Genomic DNA, 22,473 nt, shown 5'->3' with positions numbered 1-22,473 from the left:
ACCCAGCAAGTTGCCGCCCCCTTCATTCACGCCCTACTCCGCCTCTTTCCACCGACGGGCGTAGCCCAGCAGATCCCAGGACTCAGCACCGCCCCAGGGGGGCCGGTGGGAGGGAGGGGGCGCCTGGAGCAGAGGCTGCGTGGGCGGAGGATGTGCGTCACGGGGAGCGTGGGCGGGGGAGGGCGGGGGCACGTGGAAACCCGGGGCCAGCGGCTGGCAGCCGGGACTCCAAAATAACCCGAGTGGCGGTGGGGGAGGGGCACTAACACTCCTCCAAGGGTGTTGGGAGGTGCCCCCGGAGGGAGCCCCTCTAGGTAAGGTCCTTCCTTGCAGGATGAGGTTTGGGATTGGGGGGGCCTTACTGGTTTCTACCACCCACATTATATGTGGTGTTTAAGAGGATGAAGACAAAAGTCTGAGCTACTGAGATCCTCCCAACCAATAACGCACCCTTTCTCCCCTACCCCCACCAGAAAAAGAAAGGTCCCCTGGCCAGGCTGGAATGTAGAACCAGCCGGGACCCACGCCACCCACGCCCTGCCTGACCGAGCCACTCAGAAGGGCGGAATGGGCGGGCGGGGCTGACGTTTGCATCTAAGGGGACCCTGGCCAGTGGCTAGTCCTCTAGCTTTCCCCCACCTCCCTTCCCCGCATCCTAAAACCCCCACTTGCCCGCCCCCCCACCAGCCCTCCTAGTAGTGGGCGGGAGTGTAATGGGAACCAGATGGGGCTAGGAGAAAGCAAGGGGGGAGGGGCGGTGGGTTGCGAAGTGGGGCTAGGCTCCTTGAAGGAGCTCCTCCCTCTAGCTCTTCCACTGGGAATCACGTCGGACGCTCCGGACCTCTTGCGCATCTTTCACAACACTCTCTACAGCGAGTTCTCTAATAGACAGTCCTAGAAGAGGTGTTCTCCTTATCCCAGCTTTGCCACCTACTCCTCAAGAGGTCCCCAACCTCAGCACATAGGGTGTCATCCCCCCATCCCTGCCAGATCACTAACAAAACGCCTTGCACCTAATCAACACGCACCTATCTGATGACTTCTAGCATAACCCGCCCATCCCTAGTCCCCAAACTCCGGCGCTGACTGGAGGCAGGGGTGTAGAAAGCCTGTGTTTCTGAGAGTTATCCTAAGAACTCCTTTTGGGGCTGGAGAAGGGCGCTGGGATATCTAAGGGATTCCTACAGAAGTCCGCGCTCACACTTGCCCTAAGTACCACTCCCTGGGAGTCAGATGCACGCACAAGAAAAAGCCGCGCACCCCAAAGCCTTCACCAACTTTTCCCTATACTCTCCTCTAACATTCACACGAACAGCAAGCACCACGAGGCCGGAGTGTGGGCAGCGGACTTTCGTGTAGTTGTTTAGACGAGTGTGCACGTACGTGCGCTTCTCTGTGTCTTTGTGTACCTGTGCGTGGTTGTGAAACAGCGCTCTCAGCTTGGAGGGGGGGGGGGAGTAGGAATGTAGCCGGCGGGGCGCTCACGTGGGTACGTGGGCGCAGAGAGGGCCGGCTGTGCATCCGGCGTGGGCGGCAAGGAGCGACCTCGCCCCGCCCGCTGGGTCCCCAAGCTCGCCCTCCACAGCCCGGCCTCGGTCACCTCAGTCCCTGACTCGGCACCCTGACTCCGAGCCCCCGCCCCCGCCCCCACACCTCTTGCCCCAGTCTCCTCCTTTCTGTCTTTGCTGCGGCGTCTCCGGCAGCCCAAAGGCCCGGGCGCCCACCCCCAACCCCTGGCCCCAGCCCCAGCCCCCGGCTCTGCCCACGCCCTCCTCCCGCCAGCCCAGCAGCCAGCGCAGCGCCGGGCCTCGCTCCCCGTGCGTCCTGCGGGGGTGGAGGCGCGGAGAGGCGGCAAGCGCAGCCGGGGAGGGGGGGCAGAGGCATAGACAGAGGCGCGGAGGCTCGGAGAGAGAAGACGTGGAGGGAGGGACTGAGCCTGGACAGCGGTGGACACAGCATTGCGCCGGGCAAAGCAAAGCGTGCAGCAGGCACGGAGCGCCAGGCATCGAGAAGGCAGCCCGGGTGGTCTTCGACCGTCCATGCACAGAGCGCCCTCCCCCACAGCCGAGCAGCCGCCGGGCGGAGGGGACAGCGCCCGCCGGACTCAGCAGCCTAGACTCAAGTTAGTGGGCAAAGGGAGGCGGTGGGGAGTGGAGATGGGTGGAGCTGGACTCAGGAATGGGGTCCGGAGGGTGGAGGTCGAGGAGAGGACGTGGGGAAGTGGGACGGGGGTGGGGGGTGGAGACTGATGGAAAAGGGGGTGAGTCTTTGAATTAGGGGACCTTGGGAGAAGACAAGGAGCTGATGAAGCGGAGTACAAAAGAGTACTATCTCGTTCTCCATTCCAGATTTACTCTATGGGCATGACCTAGCACGAGAACCCCCTGTAAAGAATGCGGGACCCCCTAAGTGCCTGGGGAAAGCCCAGAAGCTTGAGCTGGCGATAGTACGGAGGGTGGGGGACGCACAGCTGTATCAGTGTGTTGTTGGCACTGAGCGTGGTCCCCGGGTCCAGGAGAAGCTAGCGCCTTTGAGTTAAAGGCGCATCAGCCGGCTTAAAGCAGGGGATGCCTGAGGCGTCCCTTCCTGTATTTGACCGTTCCTTCACAGCGTGGGGAGGGGAGTTTCGGTGTGCAGCCTCTCGCTGAAGAGGCCTTCAGCGACTCCCCACTCTCCTTAAAGATGTAGGTGGAAAATAAGGGAGAGGAGAGTAGGCGGGAGCCCCCAGGCGGTTTTCGCCCACAGACGCTACCACTGTGGGAGTGTGTGGGTGGAACAGCCCCGGAGCAGAACAATTGAGGCGCCCCTCCCCCATTGCCTGAGCTGAAGGGACAGGACTACCGAGGGAGTGGGGAAGGCCACACCAGGGGAGGTCACAACTGAGGGGCACTGGGCAGGCTGGAAGGGAGAAGAGGTCTTGGAGGGAGAAAGCAAGGGGGAACGCCTAATTTGTGGGAAAGCTGAGGGTAGAGGAGAAGGGTCCACCTGCCTCACTGAGTAGGAAAGCCAGGGAAGGGGCCACACCCCTCCCTCAGCCACCTGGGCAGGGATGCTATCTGGCCAGCAGTGGGCCCCAGCAGTGGGCCCCACTGTGAGTAGGAGAGACTCCTATATTCTCTTTACTTTGGCAAGTTATGTGAGGATTGTTTTGAGGGAGAAAAAAGGTCCAGCCATCTCAGAGGTGCGATAATGGGCCTCAGCACTCCAGGTCTTTTTGTCCCAGACCAAAAAGGTCGAAGATGAAGATGAAGGGTAAGAGTCTGACTATAAATAGACAGAACTGGCTTTTGGTGCGTAAGGTTAGCCTGTGAAGGCTCTATCATGGTTAAGCCTCCAAGAGTGCCACATTCTCATAGTCTGTGTTCAGCTCTGGACATTGGGCAGAAAGAGTATTCAAAGGAGGGAGGGGAAGAAGAGGAGGCAAGAAAGAGAGGTCAATTGTTAGTGTGGGTTGGTACCCAGCAGGGGCATTTGCACTGACTGCCTCTTTTTTGTACCCTCCTCAGGGCCAGTGGCCGAGCCATGGCACTGCCTCGGACACTGGGGGAGCTGCAGCTGTACCGGGTCCTGCAGCGGGCCAATCTCCTTTCCTACTATGAGACTTTCATCCAGCAAGGAGGGGATGATGTGCAGCAGCTGTGTGAGGCTGGGGAGGAGGAGTTCCTGGAGATCATGGCACTTGTGGGCATGGCCACCAAGCCTCTCCATGTCCGACGCCTGCAGAAGGCACTGAGAGAGTGGGCCACCAATCCAGGGCTCTTCAGCCAACCAGTCCCTGCTGTGCCTGTCTCTAGCATTCCGCTTTTCAAGATCTCTGAGACTGCGGGTACCCGGAAAGGGAGCATGAGCAATGGGCATGGCAGCCCAGGGGAAAAGGCGGGTAGTACCCGTAGTTTTAGCCCCAAGAGCCCCCTTGAACTTGGAGAGAAACTGTCACCACTGCCTGGGGGACCTGGGGCTGGGGACCCCAGGATCTGGCCAGGCCGGAGCACTCCGGAGTCGGACGTTGGAGCAGGAGGAGAAGAGGAGTCTGGTTCACCCCCCTTCTCCCCACCTGCAGGGGGAGGAGTCCCTGAGGGGACTGGGGCTGGGGGGATGGCAGCAGGTGGTGCTGGGGGTGGTCCAGACCGGCTGGAGCCAGAGATGGTACGGATGGTGGTGGAGAGTGTGGAGAGGATCTTCCGGAGCTTCCCAAGGGGTGATGCCGGGGAGGTCACATCACTGCTGAAGCTGAATAAGAAGCTGGCACGGAGTGTGGGGCACATATTTGAGATGGATGATAATGATAGTCAGAAGGAAGAGGAGATCCGCAAGTACAGCATCATCTATGGCCGCTTTGACTCCAAACGGCGGGAGGGCAAGCAGCTCAGCCTGCATGAGGTGAGGACCCAGGTCCTCTCAGTACTGTCATTGACTCTTAGGTTTCAGTCTGCTTACCTCTTGAGAATTTCTATGTTCTCCAGCTCTGCTTCATTGCCCCTTGACCAGGACCCTTGTCCTGGACCCCCTCCTTCCCACACCCACCCTGGCTGCTGCAATGCCTTCATTCTTAGCAAGGAGAGCAGAGATAATAGGCAAGAGCTCAGCTGCTCAGTAGTATTTACTTAAGACCCCACAGGAGTGGAGGAGGCCCTGAGCATTACTAGGAAGCAGTGGGTGCTGCTCTCTTGTCTTCCTCCCTTACAAAATTGCTGTGTATTGTCCAAACAAAGCAAGCCTCCTGTGGATAGGTCTCTTTGATGGTAAAGTGGGGTGAGGTGGTCTGGGTAAAGCAATGGGGGAGTTAGGATTCTGTCTGTGCCTCCTCCACAGCTGACCATCAATGAGGCTGCTGCCCAGTTCTGCATGAGGGACAATACACTCTTACTTCGGAGGGTGGAACTCTTCTCTCTGTCTCGACAAGTGGCCCGAGAGAGCACCTACCTGTCATCCTTGAAGGGCTCCAGGTGAGACCCCTTCCCTGGGGGTTCTTCCTAGATTGGAATGCTGCCAAGGAGTTGGATCACATCCCGACTTCCAGTTCAGGCAGCTCTAGACCTTCTTCCCACCCACCTGCATGCTTTGCCTTTGGCCAAGTTAACTTGTCTGAGGTCTGGTTCCTCCTCCCGTCTGCCTTGGCTCCTCCCAACCCCCCACAGCAGCTATTGAGCTGGAGACTCCTACTCACTTAGCAGCTTTTCAGAGTTTTCAAGTAATGCATGTCCCTGACCAGATTCTATACCTTGACCATCATGTGGCCCTCCCCTTCATCTCCTTTAATCTTTTCATCTTTATAGGCTCCATTCTGAAGAATTAGGAGGTCCCCCTCTAAAGAAGCTCAAACAGGAGGTAATGTTTTATGGGATGTTGTAGGGGTAGGAAAGCCTGCCCCAGCCTCCTACTTTGCCATGTTTTCATTTTCCCATTTGGGGTATCCACAGGTTGGAGAACAGAGTCACTCTGAAATCCAGCAGCCTCCACCAGCCCCTGAGTCCTATGCATCCACATATCGTCCCAGTCTGGAAGAGGATAGTGCTAGCCTGTCTGGGGAGAGTCTAGACGGACACTTGCAGGGTGAGTATGCATTAGAGCACTTCTCTCTTCATTGTGGGAAGACAGGGATGGGTGGGTGGGTGGGAGGATTGAGCCAGGAGCCACTGCCTGGAACAGGGTTGGGACGCCTGGCTGGATGGGGACAGAGGGCCTATGGGTCTGGCTGTGTGGATGAGGGTGGGGTTCCATTGGCTGCAGCCCCTTACCTGACAAGTGCCCATGCCCACAGCTGTGGGGTCGTGCCCAAGGCTGACGCCGCCCCCTGCTGACCTGCCCCTGGCATTGCCAGCCCATGGGCTATGGAGCCGCCACATCCTGCAGCAGACACTGATGGATGAGGGGCTGCGGCTCGCCCGCCTCGTCTCCCATGACCGCGTGGGCCGCCTCAGCCCCTGTGTGCCTGCGAAGCCACCTCTCGCAGGTGAGGCAGGCAGCAGTGCTGTCCCCAATCACCCCAGTCACCCAGGCCCCAAACAACAATCCTGGTATCCTGGGACCTGGGGGGAGGAAGAGGGGACAGTAGGAGGGGTTCCAGCTAATCAGGCCTTTTGTGGAGTTGAGGGTGCTGCTGTTCCCATTGGGGGGGTTGGACCCTGGTAAAGATCTGAGAAGAGGGGCCAGGGGGTGTAGAGAATGGAGGACGAAGGCAGCAGAAAGAAGTGTCATTAATAAGAGTAGCGTGTCTAGAACTTCCACTGATTCAGGGGGTAGAGCAGGCTAGGATTTGTGGGGATGGGTTGCCCAGCCTGGAAGCAGGGGAGCCCAAAGAGGGTTGCTTTGTGGACAGGGGAAGAGGGAGTGGGCCAGCAGAGGGCTGGGCAGCGGCTGGGCTGAGAGTGACGCAGCAGACAAAGCCACCAACCCTGGCTTGGTATTTTTAAACTCTGCGTGGGTGGGAAGTGGGGGCGGGGACTAGAAGGGGGACTCTTCTTGAGGGAAGAACTGGGAGGCTGGCTTCCTGTGATCCCCTTGATTTGGCTACCAGAAAACTTGGGGGAGCAATGGTAGGGTGGGTGGGGCCTGGGTGGGGGCCAGAGATGAGTGGGGGTGGCACAGCCAGGAAAGGGGGGAGAGGGAGAGGTCAGAGCCAAACCGCCCCCGCGGCTCCTGACAGAACCAGAAATTCCAGCAGAGCAGAGGCGGCAGAGACAGAGACACACACAGAGACAGCTACACACGGCCAGAAAGGGGAGGGGGGCTGCACATACTTGGGTACAGAACCTTCCCCTCCCCGGGCACAGGCAGAGGGCATTAGATAGCATTTCAATAAACTAAGTATGTCTCACAGCTTTCTCTGCCCTAGCCTCTGTCCGTAGCTTCTCTGTCCTCAGCTTCTGCCCCACTGTTTTCTAACCTATGCTTTTTCCTTGCAGAGTTTGAAGAGGGACTGCTGGACCGATGCCCGGCCCCAGGACCCCATCCCGCACTGGTGGAGGGTCGCAGGAGCAGTGTGAAAGTGGAGGCCGAGGCCAGCCGGCAGTGAAGGAGGACCCAGGACCCCAACTTCTGGCTCAAACAGACCCTCACTTTCCATCCTTGGAACCAAGTCACCACCCCAATCCTTCCGCTGCCCTCCTCCTGCCTCCCCACCTGCTCCATGGGCACAGGACTATGGGGCTTCAAGCAATAATGAGCGGGGGCCTGGCGAGAGGACACATGGAGGGTGCGTGGTGCCCCCTCACCCCTGCCCAGAGCCCAAAGCAAGGGGCAAGGACTCTGCCTCCAGGGCAGCTGGGGCTCTCCTCTCCCTCACAAAACACACTCCCATTCTCTCTAGGTGGCCACCAGTGGTGTGAACAGTCCGGACTGAGTTTGGACATGGGATAAGGGACTTCCCTGGGAAGGTCCAGCAGCTAAAAATGGCAACATTTCCTCTCAGAAAGGGGGGCCTGAGAACACTGGACCTTTCCTCCTCCTCCCCTCCCTGTCCTCATTTTTGTGCTTCTAGTTTGTTTCTTTAATTTAACGAGAGCTGCAGTTTGCCGGTCCATCCCTCTCTCCTCTGAGTCCTCAGCAGTTCTTCCCTCATGCCCTCTGGAGGAGATGGATGGAGACTTCCTCCACCTGCCCCTGGGAGGCCTGGGTTGGATTCAGGGTCTCCCCAGGCAAGGCCAGACTGCAGCATCTGTCCAAACACTTAGAGCGTCTTTCTTTTCAGATTGTGTACAGTAGATTATTTATTTTGTTATTTTGGAATAAAATTTATTTTATGGCTTAGGATCCATGACCCCCTGAGAGGGGAAAAAAGGGTGGCATGGGGTGGGGCAGTGGAGGGAAGTGGGCAGTGGATGGGGAAAATAGAAGACAAGCAATGGGCATGGCCCCCAACACCCTGGAGAGCCACTCAGCAAGGCCTGGGCTCCTCTCAGGAAGGTCTGGGTCCTTGTCATCCTCTGGCTCCAGGCAACATTGAGGGTGTGGAGACACTGAAGCTATAGCCTATATGTAGATGTCACAGCCACACAGACCCACCCAGGCACTGTCACCTTAAAATGATGTTGGGTTAGCATACCAGAGGCCAGCATATTCCCTGGTGTCTTCATCAGTGTCTTATATTTCCAAATTTGTGTTGTCACACAAGCAAAAGCAGATAGACACAAGTTATATGTGATCATGTAATGAATATATATGTCATGTCATAGTATGTTAACATGTCCTGGGTACACATAATTTCACACAGCCATGCAGAGGTTTGGCTCCTGTACTATATAATCTCATCTGTGTACCAAAAACCTAACAGGCAAGAATTCAGGGGAATTTATTTTTCAGTCTAGCAAAATCCGTATAAGTAGTCACATGTCCAGGTCCCTCCTCTCTTCCCACCAAGGGTCTCCTGGGTTACTACTACAGGATCCCAAAGTTGAGACCCAGACCCATGCCCTCAGTCTCTGGCCTCTAGTGCAAATGTGTGCACATCTGTTTCTGCACATGCCCCTGGCCCTGGCTTAGAGTGAGTAAGAGAAGCCCTCTATGCCCTAATCTCTGATCCCTCCCAGCCCCATTCTCCCCAGAGAGCTGTGTGTATTCTACAGGTGCAGGCGTGTTGGGGCTTGTCTCTCAGTGCTGGAAGAGGGGGGACAGCGATGTGCAGTGGGAAGGAAGGAGTCAAATGGCTCCCTCCACCATGCATTCTCCAGGCAGTCTTTTCCTCCTAATGGAGGAATGGCTGGAGATGGAAGGCACCTGCATGAGCAGGTATCCAAGGCAGGTCCATGGAGACAATAGAAGAGCTGTCTCTGGGCTCCTCCTCCTCCGGTTGGAATCACCAACTGGGGTTAGCCCTCAAGTCCAGGTGGGACATTGAGATCCCAGACTGCCCGTAAGGAGTGGACTGCAGGAGGGGCTGGGCTCCCAAGGACCCTCCCCCTGCCTCTCCTTGACCTTCCAGGAGAAGCTTGGTGAGGTCCTGTTCAGTGGGGGGCAGCAGGGGAGGGAACATGTCCTCACCAACCCTGCGAGAAAAAAGAAAAGGGGAAGCAGTGGAATAGGCATAGCACCCGCTCCCCTGCTCCCACCCAGCTTCTGCCCCAGGCTGCCACTCACCAGGTGCTTTGGGGGAACCCTGCCACTGTCTGGTTTAGACAGTTGTCTTCTGCCATGGTCACATCTGGGCAGAGTAGGGGTTCAGGACTAGACACAGCATGCTCTTGAGGCTGGCACTGCAGTAGGCCTCTGCAGGGAACCAGAAAAGGAAATAAGAAGAAAGGAATGGAGTGAACTCAGGGAAAAAGGGGAAGCATGGGGTCAGGAGGGGCTTTGTCACTCACTGGGGGTGAGGCTGGTCAAAGGACAGACTCATCTGGCTCAGGCTGGGGGGCATGTGCAGGTGTGGCCTAAAAGCAGAAAAGAAACAAAGAAAAGAAGGCTAGACAAAAGCAGGGTATTGCAAAGTCAAGACCACTAAGTGAGCTCTAGCACCGCCTTCTGAATTAGCTGCTCACTGAGTGTTTGACCATGAGCAGGCCATTTTTATACTCTGAGCAGTTTCCTCACCTATAAAATGTGATAGGGTGAGAGATAGGGGTGGCTTAGCCCATTTCTAATGTTTCTTTGGACTCTGAATTGGGGTGGTTTTAAATCCCCGCAATGTTGTATCTTAATGAAGAGCTAATGTACACCTGAGTAATACTTGGGGAAGAAAAATGTCTAGGGCATTTCAAGATTGAAGTAAAGTAAAAATAAGTAAAAATCAACACAGCAGCTGGGGGTATAAGTTAGTGATGAAGTGTGTTCTTAGCATGCCTGAGGCCCTGGGTTATCCCTAGCACCTCAATCATTCCATCAATCAATAATAGCCAATAAGTGACAGTAGATTTCAGATGCATAAGAGGAAATATTAAAATGGTCCTTGCCATAATATGGGCATAAAGCTCAGCTCTACATGTATTATGAACTCATTCAACCTTCACGACAATCCCATGAGGCATTATTCTTATTATTATGTCCCACTTTATAGCCAGAAGGTTAGGTCTCATTTCCAGTCAGTAAGTGGCAGAGCAGGCAATTGGGATCTTACCCACCAGCACCATCAGTAAACAGAGGAGAAGAAAGGGTGTTAGCATTTGCTGCCCATTTCCACAAATAGCCTTTTCTAGTAGAGGCAAATGCCCACACCTTGCAGTAGGATGTTGTCCCCACTCCATCCCCCCAAATCCTAACTTACTCTTGGAAAGCCGGCAGCACATTGACCGACTCTTCTGTAGGGAGGTTCTGATACGAGGGGATGGAGTGAGAGTGTGGGGGGTACACCTGGGGCCTGGGGAAAGAAAACAGATCCCTGAAGTCAGCCCTCCCTACCTTAGGAGGGGGAATTCCCTTCATGGGAGAGAAAATTCTCTGTTTCAGCCCCCATACCAACTCTCCCAGCCACCCAAGCTGAAGGTCCATCTGCACAGACCACATCCCTCCCCATTTATCCAGTTCCTTACACCATATCTGGGCCAAGCTGCATGCTCATGGAAGAATCAGGGGGCATTCCAAGATCATAAGGTGGCACCATGGTAGTCACCTGGGGCTCTGGAGTGAGAATAGGCTGGTCCCTGGAGGAGAGAGGAAGTCACAGGTGACTGATGAAGGCATGAGGCTGCCACTCCTTCCTGCAGGTCAGTACCAGCCCCTAGCTGCCACCCACCATCCATGGCCCCACACTAACCTTTCTACAGTCATCTTGATGATAGCTGGGACATAACCCCTGCCATCCTTCCCCATCTGTTCAGCTGTTGTGGGAAGGAAAGGATAGTCATAAATGCTCCAGGGGTAGGGAGAAAGGGCGGTAGAAAAGCAGGGAAGACTGATGGGCAGGTAGAAGTGGGGCTAAAAAGGGGAAGGGAAGTTAGGGATGATATATAGCAGACAGGGAGAAGGGTGCGGCTGGGATCAGGGAAGTGGTGGGCAACTAGAGGGCATCAATGCTGCCAGCTGCAGCTTACGCTTATAGTGGCTCCGGAAAGCCTCGTCCTTGGGTTTCTTGGGGTAGAGGTTTCTGAGCTGAGCAAGGTCCCGGATTCGGTCTCCCAGTGAACGAATGGACAAGTCTTTGGCAGAGAACGGTTGGATGTTCTCTATCTGTGGGGAACCTATGACAGGAATGAGACCTTGGGTTTCCTCTGTCCAGTCTCCCCCTTCCCTACCCCTGGCACAGGACCCATTCTCATTCCACCAAGGCAAGGGAGAGTGAACTTAGATCTCAGGGAGGGAAATCCACTAGTCTCCATTGCCATGAGCTCACAGCAAGAGGTAGAAATTAAGATCACAGAGGAGGAAGAGAAGTTGGACCCAAGGAAGAAGTTCCTGAAGATCAGGTTGGCATCAAGGAAAGCCAAAACATTTCCTTCCCAGTAGAAACCCCAGAGGGCATAGGTACAGAGGCAGAGGACTAGCTAGGGTTGGGGTGACCTCACCATCCTGGCCCCGGATGACATGGGCAATGGTGATGCCCCCAATCTCTGAGTCACTGAAGCGTAGGAGGAAGGTTCCATCAGGCTCATTGAGAAGAAGGCTAGTGACATATTGTTTGCTGATGAAGCCAATGATCAGCCTGGACAGAATGAAGGAAAAGATAGGGTGTGGGTACTGGATGTGGAGAGGGAGCCAGAGGTATAGTTGCTCAGACCACCTGGGGCAGATACACACCGGTCTGACCAGTAGCTTCGGAGACAGCGTTTGGTGAGGTCCAGAACACCATCGAACCACTGCCAAAAGGTAAAGCCACGGCCCAGCAGGATCTCCTGGGAGGGGGAGAGGGAGCTGGGGTGAGCAGGGGTGGGGGCAGAGCTGGAGCCTGGTTAGGGAGGCCCATCAATGACATTCTCGACATGATTACATTGTGTTAGGCACCATTCCAAGCCTTTCCATATATTATTTGCTCTTTACAAGAATATAGAGGAAGGTACTATAACAATCCTATCTTACAGACAATGAAATGGAAGTCCAGAAGGATCAAGTGATTTGTCCACACCCACATAGCGGTTGAGAGGGAGAGCTGTGATTCAAGCTCAAGCAGTGTGGTACTGGTGCCCCTTATAACTCCCATACTAATCTCCATCCCTACTGAGGGATGGCAGAGATGGACTTCAGAGGAAAATGAGTGACTTGCTGGCTTTAATTTCCATGCTCCTTTTACTAGCATGTCATGTGGGCTTCTTTTTCCTCCTTTTAAAAAATATTTATTTACTTATTACAGTATAGCAATTGAGCCCAGGGCCTTGTGCGTGCTAGGCAAGTGCTCAGTCATTGAGCTATGTTTCAGCTCTTTTATTTTATTTCAAGACAAGGTCTTGCTAAGTTGCCCAGACTGGCTTCAAATATTCAATCCTCCTGCCTCAACCTCCCAAGTAGCTGGGATTACAGGAGCGCACCACTGTACCTGGCTCCTCTTTTTGTTTTGTTTTAAAGGGAGTAGTACATGGCTGTGTTTACCCAGCTAGGTGTCAACCAAGACACCAGATCTGCTTCTTCTCATGTTCTTTTAACTGACCTAGTCCTGAACTACCTCATTTTGGAGGCAGTAAAATATAGTAACTAGAGCTCCATCGTAGCCATGGAGCTCACTGCTGTGAGACTCTACACAAACTAGTTAACTTCTCTAACCATAGCTTCCTTATCTGTAAAATAGAAATAAAAATAGAACCTACTTTAAAGGAATGTTGAGAGGATTAAGTGAGATAACATACATAAAGTGTAAAACATTATGCTTGGCACAGTGGACACATAGCAGGGTTATTAGCATACATGTTCCTATGGAGTTTCATCCAGCTTTTGCAATAGGAACTATTTTCCCAGTGGGTCAAAATCATTTTTTAATCAGAGCCCTGTTTATATACAATTTGGGTGAGTGGTGCACGTCACTGGTAAAGAGAAAGGACAGAGTGCCCCAGACCAAAACCTGAGGGATGCCTGAGAACGCAACCCTAGGGGTGACCACCAGGGTGAGTGATTTTCCTGCCTGGACCACTACAAAGGACTTCCTGATGGCCATGATCTAGCAGTCTGTCCCTCAGCAGAGGGTGGGGAGGCCTTGAATGCCCTGAGGATGTAGAGCTTGAGGATGGGAGAGTCAAAGAGCAGGAGAATAACCTTGTTAAACTGTGACCAGGACACAGAACGGTGCTGGAAAGCCTCCATGCTAAGGCTATTGTCATTGAAGATCTTCTGGGCAAGGAAGAGGAAGTGCTCTGGGAGTAGCCCCCGGTTGGTCCCCACTTCAGCCATGAACTTGAGGTTCAGAGTTTCACACATCTTCTCCCAGGGTACCCTCTCAGCCACCACAAAGGGCACACGGTCCTGAAGGAGAGAAGCAAGGATGATATCATCATTAGTGTTCCTCAGGAGACCTTCGTTCTTCCCACCTCCCCAACCTGCACCTCTTGGTATTGTCCCCTGAACTGGCTCACAAACATGGTACTTTCCCAATAGTAGTTTCTGGTGCTATAGAGTAACAGTTGTTACTGTTAGAAGCCAAAAAGTAGGCTCATAAGAAGAAAAATTAAAGTAAAATGCATTTGAACATGCTTGCTACCCACCAGCCCACACACCCTGTGTTAGAACCCTTCCTACCCCTGCCTCTGCCCTCCACTCCTCACCATCTCAGAGAAGGCATTGTCCCACAGGATGGTGGCTTTGGCATTGTTGTCTTGATTGCCATGGACAATGACCACCAGGGGCAGAGATAGGACCTGAAGGGATTAGAAGAGACATATCTAGTTAGTGGTGTCCTCAGGACACAGTTAGAGAGCTTGTGGCAGTTAGTTCTCACTGTAGAGAAGTGGGTGTATGTCAGTACTATGGGAGCCAAACTTCTCAGGCTCAGATACCCACCTGACACTTATAGCGCATGACCCGGGCAAACTACAAAATCTCTCTGTGTCCCAATGTCCTTATCTGTAAAATGAGGCTAATAATAGTAATAACCTTATAACGTGAAAACCAAATGTGTATGTGTGAGAGGGCCACTAAAACAGTGCCCTGGTGTATAAAGTACTTGGTAAGAATTAACTGCTACAGGGCTGGGGATAGAACTCAGTTGGTAGAGTGCTTGCCTCACATGCACAAGATCCTGAGACCCTGGGTTCACTTCCTCGGCACCACACACACACACACACACACACACACACACACACACACACACAGTTAACTGCTACACTCTATGTTCCCTGGATGAGTATGCTGCAGTCTTGCTTTCCCTTACTCACCTTCGCCCCAGTATGCATGAATCTGAGACCCATGAGGTATGAGGCAGTCAGGCGGGGTGAGGATCCAGGTCTTGGTGTGTGGCACAGAGAGGGAACTGAGATCCCAGTCTGGATTGGGGCAGGGGCCACATCTCACCTGGAGCTGGATGGGGAGTTTGTTGGGGCCAAGCACAAAGCTGGTGGAGAAGAGCACAGCACATTTCTCCTCCGTGACAGATTCAGTGCCCTTTCGCTCACACCGCTTGATTTTCTTCAGTAGCTGTGGAGTCATGGGAAGAGTGGATGAGAGAGAGGAGAGTGAGAATGTGAGAACAGAGATCAGTACTCTGGGGCTCCCAACATGCTCCCCAAGGAGAGTCCCATATGAGGTATGAGGACCCCGACCCCATGCTCTGGAGCTCCTCACCAGGTTTTTGAACAGTGCAGAGCAGCAGTTCCCAGGAATGCTGTTCTCCAGGGGGACTGTGTTGTTGATGATCTCCCCAGTGCTCTCTCTGCCAGGGGGGTCAGAACATGAGTAAGCTTATTCCAGCTGGGCTAGGGGTGGTGACGAGTCCATGGGTAGTGATGGGGACTATCACTGTCATTGGCCACAGATCTCCATGTCCCTGCTTGGGTATTTTTTAGTGGGGAAGGAGACTGGTGATCCAACCCAGGGGCTCACATATGCTAAGTTTGGTTCCTAAGGAAGGCGTCCCCATTTTGGCCAAATCCTGATGCCTCCACCCCATAGATTGAATGGGTCTCTCCCCTTCTTCTGCCTTAACCATTCAGAGCCTCCACACCCCAAGGGCCTCCATCTTCATCTCCCTGTTCTATGTGGTATCAGCCTCCTGGCTCCTTTTGCCTCCATCACCCCAACAGGCCCTCTCCAGCCCCAGATCCAATCCTCACTTACGCTCCAGTTCCAGGCCCCTGGGGCATGCTCAGCTCTCTCGCCTGCTTCTCAGTCACCATGTCAGCCCTGACCAGTGGAGGCTTGGCTGGGGCCCCAAGGAACCGCAAACCCAGCAGAAATCGAACCCCAGCCTGGAACTTGGTCTGGGTCTTCAGAACCTGGGGGGGCTGCTTCTCCACCAGGAAAGAGCTGGGGAGAGTGAGGAGGACAAAAGGGGAGTTAGGAAGAGGTTCCTTCCTGGTACCTTCCTCACAACTCTAACCACCACTTCCTTCTCCATGGCATCTGCATTAGACCAGAATGGTATCTTATAGGGCATACCTGGTGACAAGTGTTCGCAGGACTTCATCCAGCCGGTTAATCAGTGATGCCCGGGTCTTTGGCTCAAGCTCCCCACCAGCAGCCCCTATCTCCTGCTGTAACTGGGAGTAAATGTCCACCAGGCTCTCACACCTGGGGCCAGGATAGTGGTCAGGGGGGCACAGGATTCAGGATGTCTGCTCTGGCCCAGACTCCCTTCCCCTAAACCCAGGGAGAAAGCAGGATGTTGTATGTACAGGGGTAGGGTGGGCAGTGGGAGTGGCCACAAGGCACCTGGGCTGAAGGGGGTTCTTAGGCCTGCCTTGGCTTTAGGAGGGATGTTCATTCTTAGTGCCTAGATGCCCTGTGGAAACTGGCTGCCTCTTTCCCAGGGTTCCAGTACCTAGCATGTAGTATACTGTAAGGCAAAGTACCTGCTATTTGTGACCCCTCAACTGAGCACACTTGTGCAGGATGCAACTTGACCAACTGTGTGCAGCCCTCTGGAACTGGATTCTCTGAGTCTTGTCCACATCAAGGCCCTCTCCTCCGGCCCTCCCCTACTTGAGCATTCTCCCCAGGGACAGAAGCACCACCCTACCATGCTCCTCTTACAGCCTTGCTCTAACCTCTCCTGTAGTGCTGCCAGGCTCTCCTCAAAGGGTGCACCATTCCCTGCCAGCTGCTGCTGCCGTTTCCAAATCTGGATCCTCTTCAACACCAGGGTCTGGGTAGCCTCCAGCTCCCCAACAGTCTCCTGCAGTAGCGTGGCTACAGCCTAAGGGCAGGGAGGGGCCTGAGCCAGGGCCACACATGGCCTCCTCACCCAGATCCTAGGAACAGAGCTCTCTTTCTCACCTCCCTGCCATTCCCTCCCCCCACTTTAGTCTGTGTTTCCCTGAGGTCTGACTTCCACCCTTCCAGGGCACTTTTGAGTTTAATCTCCACCTCTCTATCAGTTACTCACCTCACTTGGCCCAGTCCCATTGGCGGCAGTTTCAATCAAGCTGCGCAGAGGCACTGAGGGAGGGGGCAAAAATCAGGGATGAAGAAAGAACAGAGGTTCATCAAGGCTGGTGTCCAAGAGAGGATCACTCCCAAACTTCCCAGAACCCCTGAGAGCTCCAGTGCTGGCCCCCACCTTGGCCAGCCTCAGTCCCCTGCTGCAGGGCTTCTCGGAGAAGGCGAGCCTCCCCTACTCTGTGCTGCAGCCTCCGCAGAGCTGTATTAAACTTAAGTTCTTCCTGTTTCCAGTGGAAGGGCATTGGCAGGTGGCGGAACTGTGCAAGAGGAACAGATGACAAGAGGTGAGACACTCTGCCCATTCCTCCCCTGCCCAGCCTCCACTCTGCTTTGCAGAAAAAGAGATAGACCACTTCCTTTTCTGATTCCCTTCTCCCAGTTGGATGTTCCTCTGACCTCCTGGATCTCCTGGAATAAAACCTTTCACCTGGCAGAATCAGCTCCTTACCACTTGCTCTGTCCTCTCTAGGCCTCACTACTAACCACCGCTCATTTGAAGCTTCCCTAAACTTGGCTTGGGGTTTATTATGACCTAGGAATTCCCTTTGGTCATCCTGAATATTAAGACTACTAAGAATCCTAGAATACTAAGCCTTTCCTGAGTTTCAAATTCTTTCTAGTTTCTATTGGCTCATGCTAAAGCACCAGGGAAATGAATTAGGGTAGTAACGGAGTATCACAATACCTGGTCCATAACAGCTTTTTTCTCCCCTTGAAGTATTTGTCGGAAAGTGGACACCAGCTTCAGGGGATCCCTCTGATATATGCTCTATGGAAGTCATGATGGTGGGCAGTTAGCTTGGCTCTGACCCATATCCCCTTCCCCCTCCCATCCCCAGGCCCCCATTCATACATACACTGCAAGGTAGCACAAGCATAGACTCCAGAAGTTTTGTGCATTTGCATGCTTTTAAAATCAAATTTGCATGCTACCTAACAGCTAACCACAGGAACACCATTTTGCTTCCAACAACCTCCACCAGCCAAGCATCTCTTCTAATGCTCAATGCTCAGCTCTGTCTTGGCCCCACCTCAACTGTGTTCCTTGCCCTCCTGTCCCACCTCCAGGGTGCTGATATGTTGTAAGATGGTGCTCCCCTCTCCCTGCTCTCCTGCAGAGGCTTGCAGATGCTGGACAGTTGCTGAAAGTAGGGCGCTGGCCATGTTGCAGCAGAATGCATCAGAGCCGACCAGGAACTCCCTGCAGGAAGATCAGGATGAGTCTACCTTAAGCCAGGGCTTCCTCAGTCCCTGACCCTCCATCACACAATCAACTGTTCAGTGGTTCCTTTCCCTCTCCTTATACTCCATCTAGGTCATCAGCAGTGGTCACTCTTGTTCCCTAATATTCTAGCTATCATGAGAAGTGCCTTTGTCTCAGCCCTGACCTCCATCCTTCTTTTTTTTTTTCTTTCAGCACTAGGGATTGAACCCAGGGTCACACAACATGCTAGACAAGTGCTGTACTACTGAGCTACATCTCCAGTCCTTTTATTTAATTAATTTTTAATTCATTTTTGAGACAGAGTCTTGGTAAGTTGCTGAAACTGGCCTCAAACTTGCAATCCTCCTGCCTTCCTGCCTCAGCCTCTTGAGTAGCTGGGATTACACAACTGTGAAACTGTGCTTAACTTGACCTCCCTCCGCTTTGACTCTGCCTCCTAGGAGGTGAGTTGTCCACATGTCAACATGCATAATCTGATCTTAAAAAGGTACAGAGTCCCCATTAAGTCTAGGCCACCACACAAGGAATAATGGGTCCCACGTTTTTAATTCTATGGATAGGGGACAGAACCTAAAGAGAGGGTAGATGGGTAAAGGAGGACATGGGCAGCGCCACTCACCAGGGTTGGTTCTCTAGCCAGTCAGCCAAGAGATGCCGCAGATGTTGGGGAAAATCAACATAGAGCCGCTGCAGTTTTTCTGGGGGCATCTTGGAGACCAGACCCCACAGAGACATGATCTGGGTTTAGAGGGTGCTTGGAAGAGAAAAACAAAACCACTCTGGGAGACGGCCAAGAAATGTGGGGTAGCTACTGACCTCTTACAGACTACCTTCTGAGACAGTGTGCCCACAGCCACTGATGGGCACTTTGAGTTTAATCTTCAAACCCTGGGCGCCCATTGTCAATGCCTGAGATGGGGCAGCACCTTCAACGGTAGCCACAGGTGATAGAGGTGAGAAGAGCTGAGCTGCAGCAAGAGGGGATAACAAGGGAACTCAGGGAAGTAGGGCAAGAGCTCCCTACAGAAGCCAGAGGATTTAGGTTGCAGCTCTAGACCTGGCTCTGGTTCTGTGGGTAAGGATCATCTGGTCTAGGGGCCTTGATCTTCTCATCCACAAAATCTGAGAGCTGAATGAGTGGAGCATTTTCCTTTTTTTTTTTTTGGTACTGGGGATTGAACCCAAGTGCACTTAACCACTAAGCCACATCCCCCCAGCCCTTTTAAAAAATATTTTATTTAGAGACAGGGTCTTGCTAAGTTGCTTAGGGTCTTGCTAAATTGCTGAAGCTGACCTTGAACTCGTGATCCGCCTGCCTCAGCCTCCTGAGCTGCTAGGATTGCAGGTATGTGCCACCACATCACTGCTTCCAAATTTTTAAGTAGTGGATGATTTTAGTTTTTAATCTGTGGAGTCCCAATATGGTAGTCCCCTCTAACTGTGAGGAATACAGTCAAAGATTTTGTAGGGATACTTGAAACCTCAGATAGTACCTGAAACAGAAGATAGTATTGAACCCTATATCTACTATTTTTTTTTTTTCTTTTTTTTTTTTTTTTTTATTGGTCGTTCATAACATTACATAGTTCTTAATACATCATATTACACGGTATGATTCAAGTGGATTATGAACTCCCGCTTTTACCCCGTATACAAATTGCTGTATCACATTATCTACTATTTTTTTATACACATGTACCTATGATAAAATTTAGTTTATAAATCAGGCACAAGAAGAGATTAACAACAATAACTAATAATAAAATAGATACCAACAAACTAAAAGTTATTTGAAACATGAATTGTTTTCTTCTGGTATTGTCCATTTAATATTTTCAGAGTGTGGTTTTTCTGAGGATAACTGAACTGTAGAAAGTGAAACCATGGATAAGGGGGAACTACTGTCCCTTAAAGGTATAAAACCGGAGTTGTTTTGTTGAAGCCAAGGGTGGAGGGCCTGTAACTGTGTCTGCTTCCCCTCTTTTTAACCTCTTAATCCCAAAGGTATCCCTTGAAAAACCTGTCAAAATTCTAGGACTCCATGAGGTATTCTGAAAACCAGTGGGCTAGATGACAAAGAGAAGAGTAATAGAGTGTCAATAACTACTATTTATCATGAATTTCTCTTCAGAAGGCATTACACTCAGTACAATATTGTGGGTAGTTTTGTGATGCTGGAGATTGGGCCTAGGGTCTCATGCATCCTAGGCATGAGACCACTAACACTGAGTTTGTACCCCCAGCCCCCTCACAAAAAAAATTTAAAGGTATATAATTATATACCTCTTTCATATATGAAGAAACCAAGGCTCAAGGAGGTTCTCTAACTTGCCCAAAGCCCCTGGCAAGTGAGTTGGAAATCAAGCTATGAATCTGAGTGGGGATTAACTACCACATTGTGCTGTGATGATCCCTTCCAGCTCCAAATACCATCATCCTAAGAGTGGGGAAGGTTTGAGGAGATGGAGAAAAAGGGAAAGTAGAAAGATGGAAGAAAGAGGGTGAGAAAGACTGGAGAAACACTGGGATTAGTCAGCCTGGGGTGAGGAGACTAAAAGAGGGAATGAGAAAATCAGAGGGCTAGAAAGCTGAAGGGAGAACAACAAAGAGTGAGAGAAAGGAAGAGACAGGGAAGAGAAGAGGCTTGCTCTCCATTTCAGGGGTGCGGGTGTTGCAGGGAGGGCTGGGTAGACTAGTGGTCTCTCAGTTCATGTTTCTCACAATGTCACTTTCCCAGAGAGGAGGGGGAGGATAGAATGGAAATTCCCTGGGTCTCTCCAATCCAGCAACACCAAGTCCTTCTGTTACTTTGAGCCTCTCACCTCTCCCAGCCCTCCCAAATAGATGGAAACCAGAGGACCCTTCTCTGGACATTCCCACCCCAAGACCCTTTGCTTCTCTTGCCCCCAGTTCCTACTCTCCTGAGCTCTTTTCTATGAAAAGCAGAAATCTCCCTCCTGCTCAGGGTCTTCCAACAGGCTTTTTTCTAATCAACTCTCCTCTGGGGGAGGCACATTCTGAACTGTGTTCAGTCTGTTTCAAATTCAAGAGAGAACTCCATTCCTTTCTTCTCTCTTCCTCCACTCTCTCTAAGGTGCTGATTCCTCGATTTCAGACCTTTGACCCCCTATCACTACCCTGTTGGAGACTGGGGAGATACCCAGGTCATAGGCAGGCCCCATTTCCTCTATATCCCCTTGTTGAGTGACCAGTCGCCTGGCTTGGCCAGGTTTCAAATTTCCAGCCCTCCTCACTCCCCAGACATGAGGAAGCCACATATCTCCCCACCACTACCCAAGGCTAGGTCGCTTGGTCTGGAGAGGACCGCGGTACCTTTAGTCCCTTCCAGGGCCACGGATGGGGAGGAGCAAGAGGCGAGGGGGCGGGGCCGGAGTTTCCTCCCAAACCCGGAGGGGAAGCCCAGCGTCCAACGTCCTCAACCGCGGGCTTGGTGGCCTAAACCCCGGCCCCTCAACCCCCTCCAAACGCGATTCCTCGGACCGTATGACTACAGGATCTAAAGTCAGACGAGCTGCTCTAAGTTACCTAGAGTGTGACTGTGGCGGCGGGGTGGGAGGAGGGGCGCGGGGAGGTGGAGCCTGATCAGCACGAGGAGGGTTAACTCCACGCCGCCCCGGGAAATCTCGGCGTCTACAGCAGCCAAGCGTGGAGCGGTTTTGAGGGGGAAATTCCTCCTCCTCTGGGGCACCATGAGGTCTACATCTGGGGCTCACTCACCAGCCCCCCCTCCCACCCGAGTCCGGCCACACCCTTGAACAGGAACCTTCGGCAGGGGGCAGAATAGAGATTTGACAAGGGCCCACCGCCCTCTGGCAGCAACCTCCTATGGAGGGGCAGCCACTTCCCCCACCCAGAGGACAGAGAGGCCCTCCTCCAGTCGCCCCCTGCCCCCGACTTTCCATGCCCCTGGGAGTGCAGAGGTTGGAATGTTTAGAAAGTGACCCATGGGAGAGGGGAATGCGGAGGTCCCTACCCACCCAGATTCCGAGAGTCGGAAACTGCCAAAACCTAGTACCACGGGGTACTAACACTAGACGAAACAGTTTCTAGGGGACCATCCGCCCCGCCCAGGGGAGGATCCCAAGAGGCCCCACTAATCCATCCCCATACTCAAAGTCAGAGCCCCCACCCCTCCTTTGCTCGCAGGCATCCCCTCACCTCGGCAGGCACCCCTCTGCCGTCTTCTCCCTCTCAGAGGGCACTGCCAGGCCCCATGGGTCTGTAGCTCTGTCCAGTGAGTTCAGGGCTGGCCCTCCTAGCACCCCCTCCACCACTACCACCAAAAAGAAAACAACAACAACTCTAACTCTCTCTCTCTCTCTCTCTCTCTCTCTCTCTCTCTCTCTCTCTCTCTCTCTCTCTCTCCCCTCACTCGGCCTTCCTTTTCAGTGCAAGCAGTGGCTGCCCCAGCCTGCTGTTTCCGGCTTCTCTGTCTACCCAGGTCCCTCCCTGGAGCTCTGACGACACAGCAAAGAGAAAGTGGGCTGGAGGAGGAAGAGGAAGAAAGTGGGGTGAACATGTGTGCCTCCTCTGCTGGGTGGGGAAGCACATAGTAGGGAGGTGGGGCAGGGCTGAGGCTCTCAGTATTGGAACCAGGCTGGAAGGGAAGTTGATCCCCTCTTACTCTATCCCCCTCAAAAACAATCAGCTTCTCCAGAAAAATCACATAATATCAAGCAGAAATATGCCACCCCAAACTGCCTGGCTTCCATACCTAAACTTTCTCAGGGCTAGAGTTTGGGGCCCGGAGGGATTGGGCTCCCTGGCATTCTCCAAAAAAGCAA

General features: G+C 53.0%; 2 protein-coding genes across 4 annotated transcripts; one reads left to right on the top strand and one right to left on the bottom strand.

The window, feature by feature from the left end:
* Positions 1–1,908: 1,908 nt before the first annotated feature.
* Nab2 (NGFI-A binding protein 2) lies at positions 1,909–7,643 on the top strand. Of its 2 annotated transcripts, XM_026398368.2 has the most exons (7): positions 1,909–2,122; positions 3,507–4,380; positions 4,813–4,946; positions 5,277–5,328; positions 5,421–5,553; positions 5,762–5,953; positions 6,906–7,643. In XM_026398368.2, the coding sequence occupies exons 1-7, from the start codon at positions 2,040–2,042 to the stop codon at positions 7,013–7,015; spliced, it is 1,578 nt and encodes a 525-aa protein (XP_026254153.1). In that variant the 5' UTR covers positions 1,909–2,039; the 3' UTR covers positions 7,016–7,643. The 2 variants fall into 2 exon arrangements, with proteins under 2 accessions (XP_026254153.1, XP_026254154.1); XM_026398369.2 differs by lacking the exon at positions 5,762–5,953.
* A 106-nt stretch (positions 7,644–7,749) lies between these two features.
* On the bottom strand, positions 7,750–22,147 carry Stat6 (signal transducer and activator of transcription 6). Of its 2 annotated transcripts, XM_026398366.2 has the most exons (22): positions 21,848–22,147; positions 18,288–18,422; positions 17,506–17,644; positions 17,129–17,212; positions 16,562–16,700; positions 16,388–16,440; positions 16,050–16,198; positions 15,442–15,573; positions 15,121–15,309; positions 14,629–14,716; positions 14,359–14,481; positions 13,614–13,706; positions 13,108–13,314; positions 11,665–11,759; positions 11,433–11,569; positions 10,962–11,108; positions 10,685–10,748; positions 10,461–10,571; positions 10,196–10,288; positions 9,300–9,365; positions 9,076–9,204; positions 7,750–8,984 (listed from the first exon to the last, which is right to left on the bottom strand). In XM_026398366.2, the coding sequence occupies exons 2-22, from the start codon at positions 18,401–18,403 to the stop codon at positions 8,795–8,797; spliced, it is 2,544 nt and encodes an 847-aa protein (XP_026254151.2). In that variant the 5' UTR covers positions 18,404–18,422; positions 21,848–22,147; the 3' UTR covers positions 7,750–8,794. The 2 variants fall into 2 exon arrangements, with proteins under 2 accessions (XP_026254151.2, XP_026254152.2); XM_026398367.2 differs by lacking the exons at positions 18,288–18,422; positions 21,848–22,147 and having other exon boundaries at positions 7,751–8,984; positions 17,475–17,541.
* Positions 22,148–22,473: the final 326 nt, after the last annotated feature.

The sequence above is a fragment of the Urocitellus parryii genome, chromosome 5, assembly GCF_045843805.1.
Source record: "Urocitellus parryii isolate mUroPar1 chromosome 5, mUroPar1.hap1, whole genome shotgun sequence".
NCBI lineage: Eukaryota > Metazoa > Chordata > Mammalia > Rodentia > Sciuridae > Urocitellus > Urocitellus parryii.
Note: the sequence above shows the minus strand (reverse complement) of the source record. Positions and strands in the feature narration are given on the sequence as shown.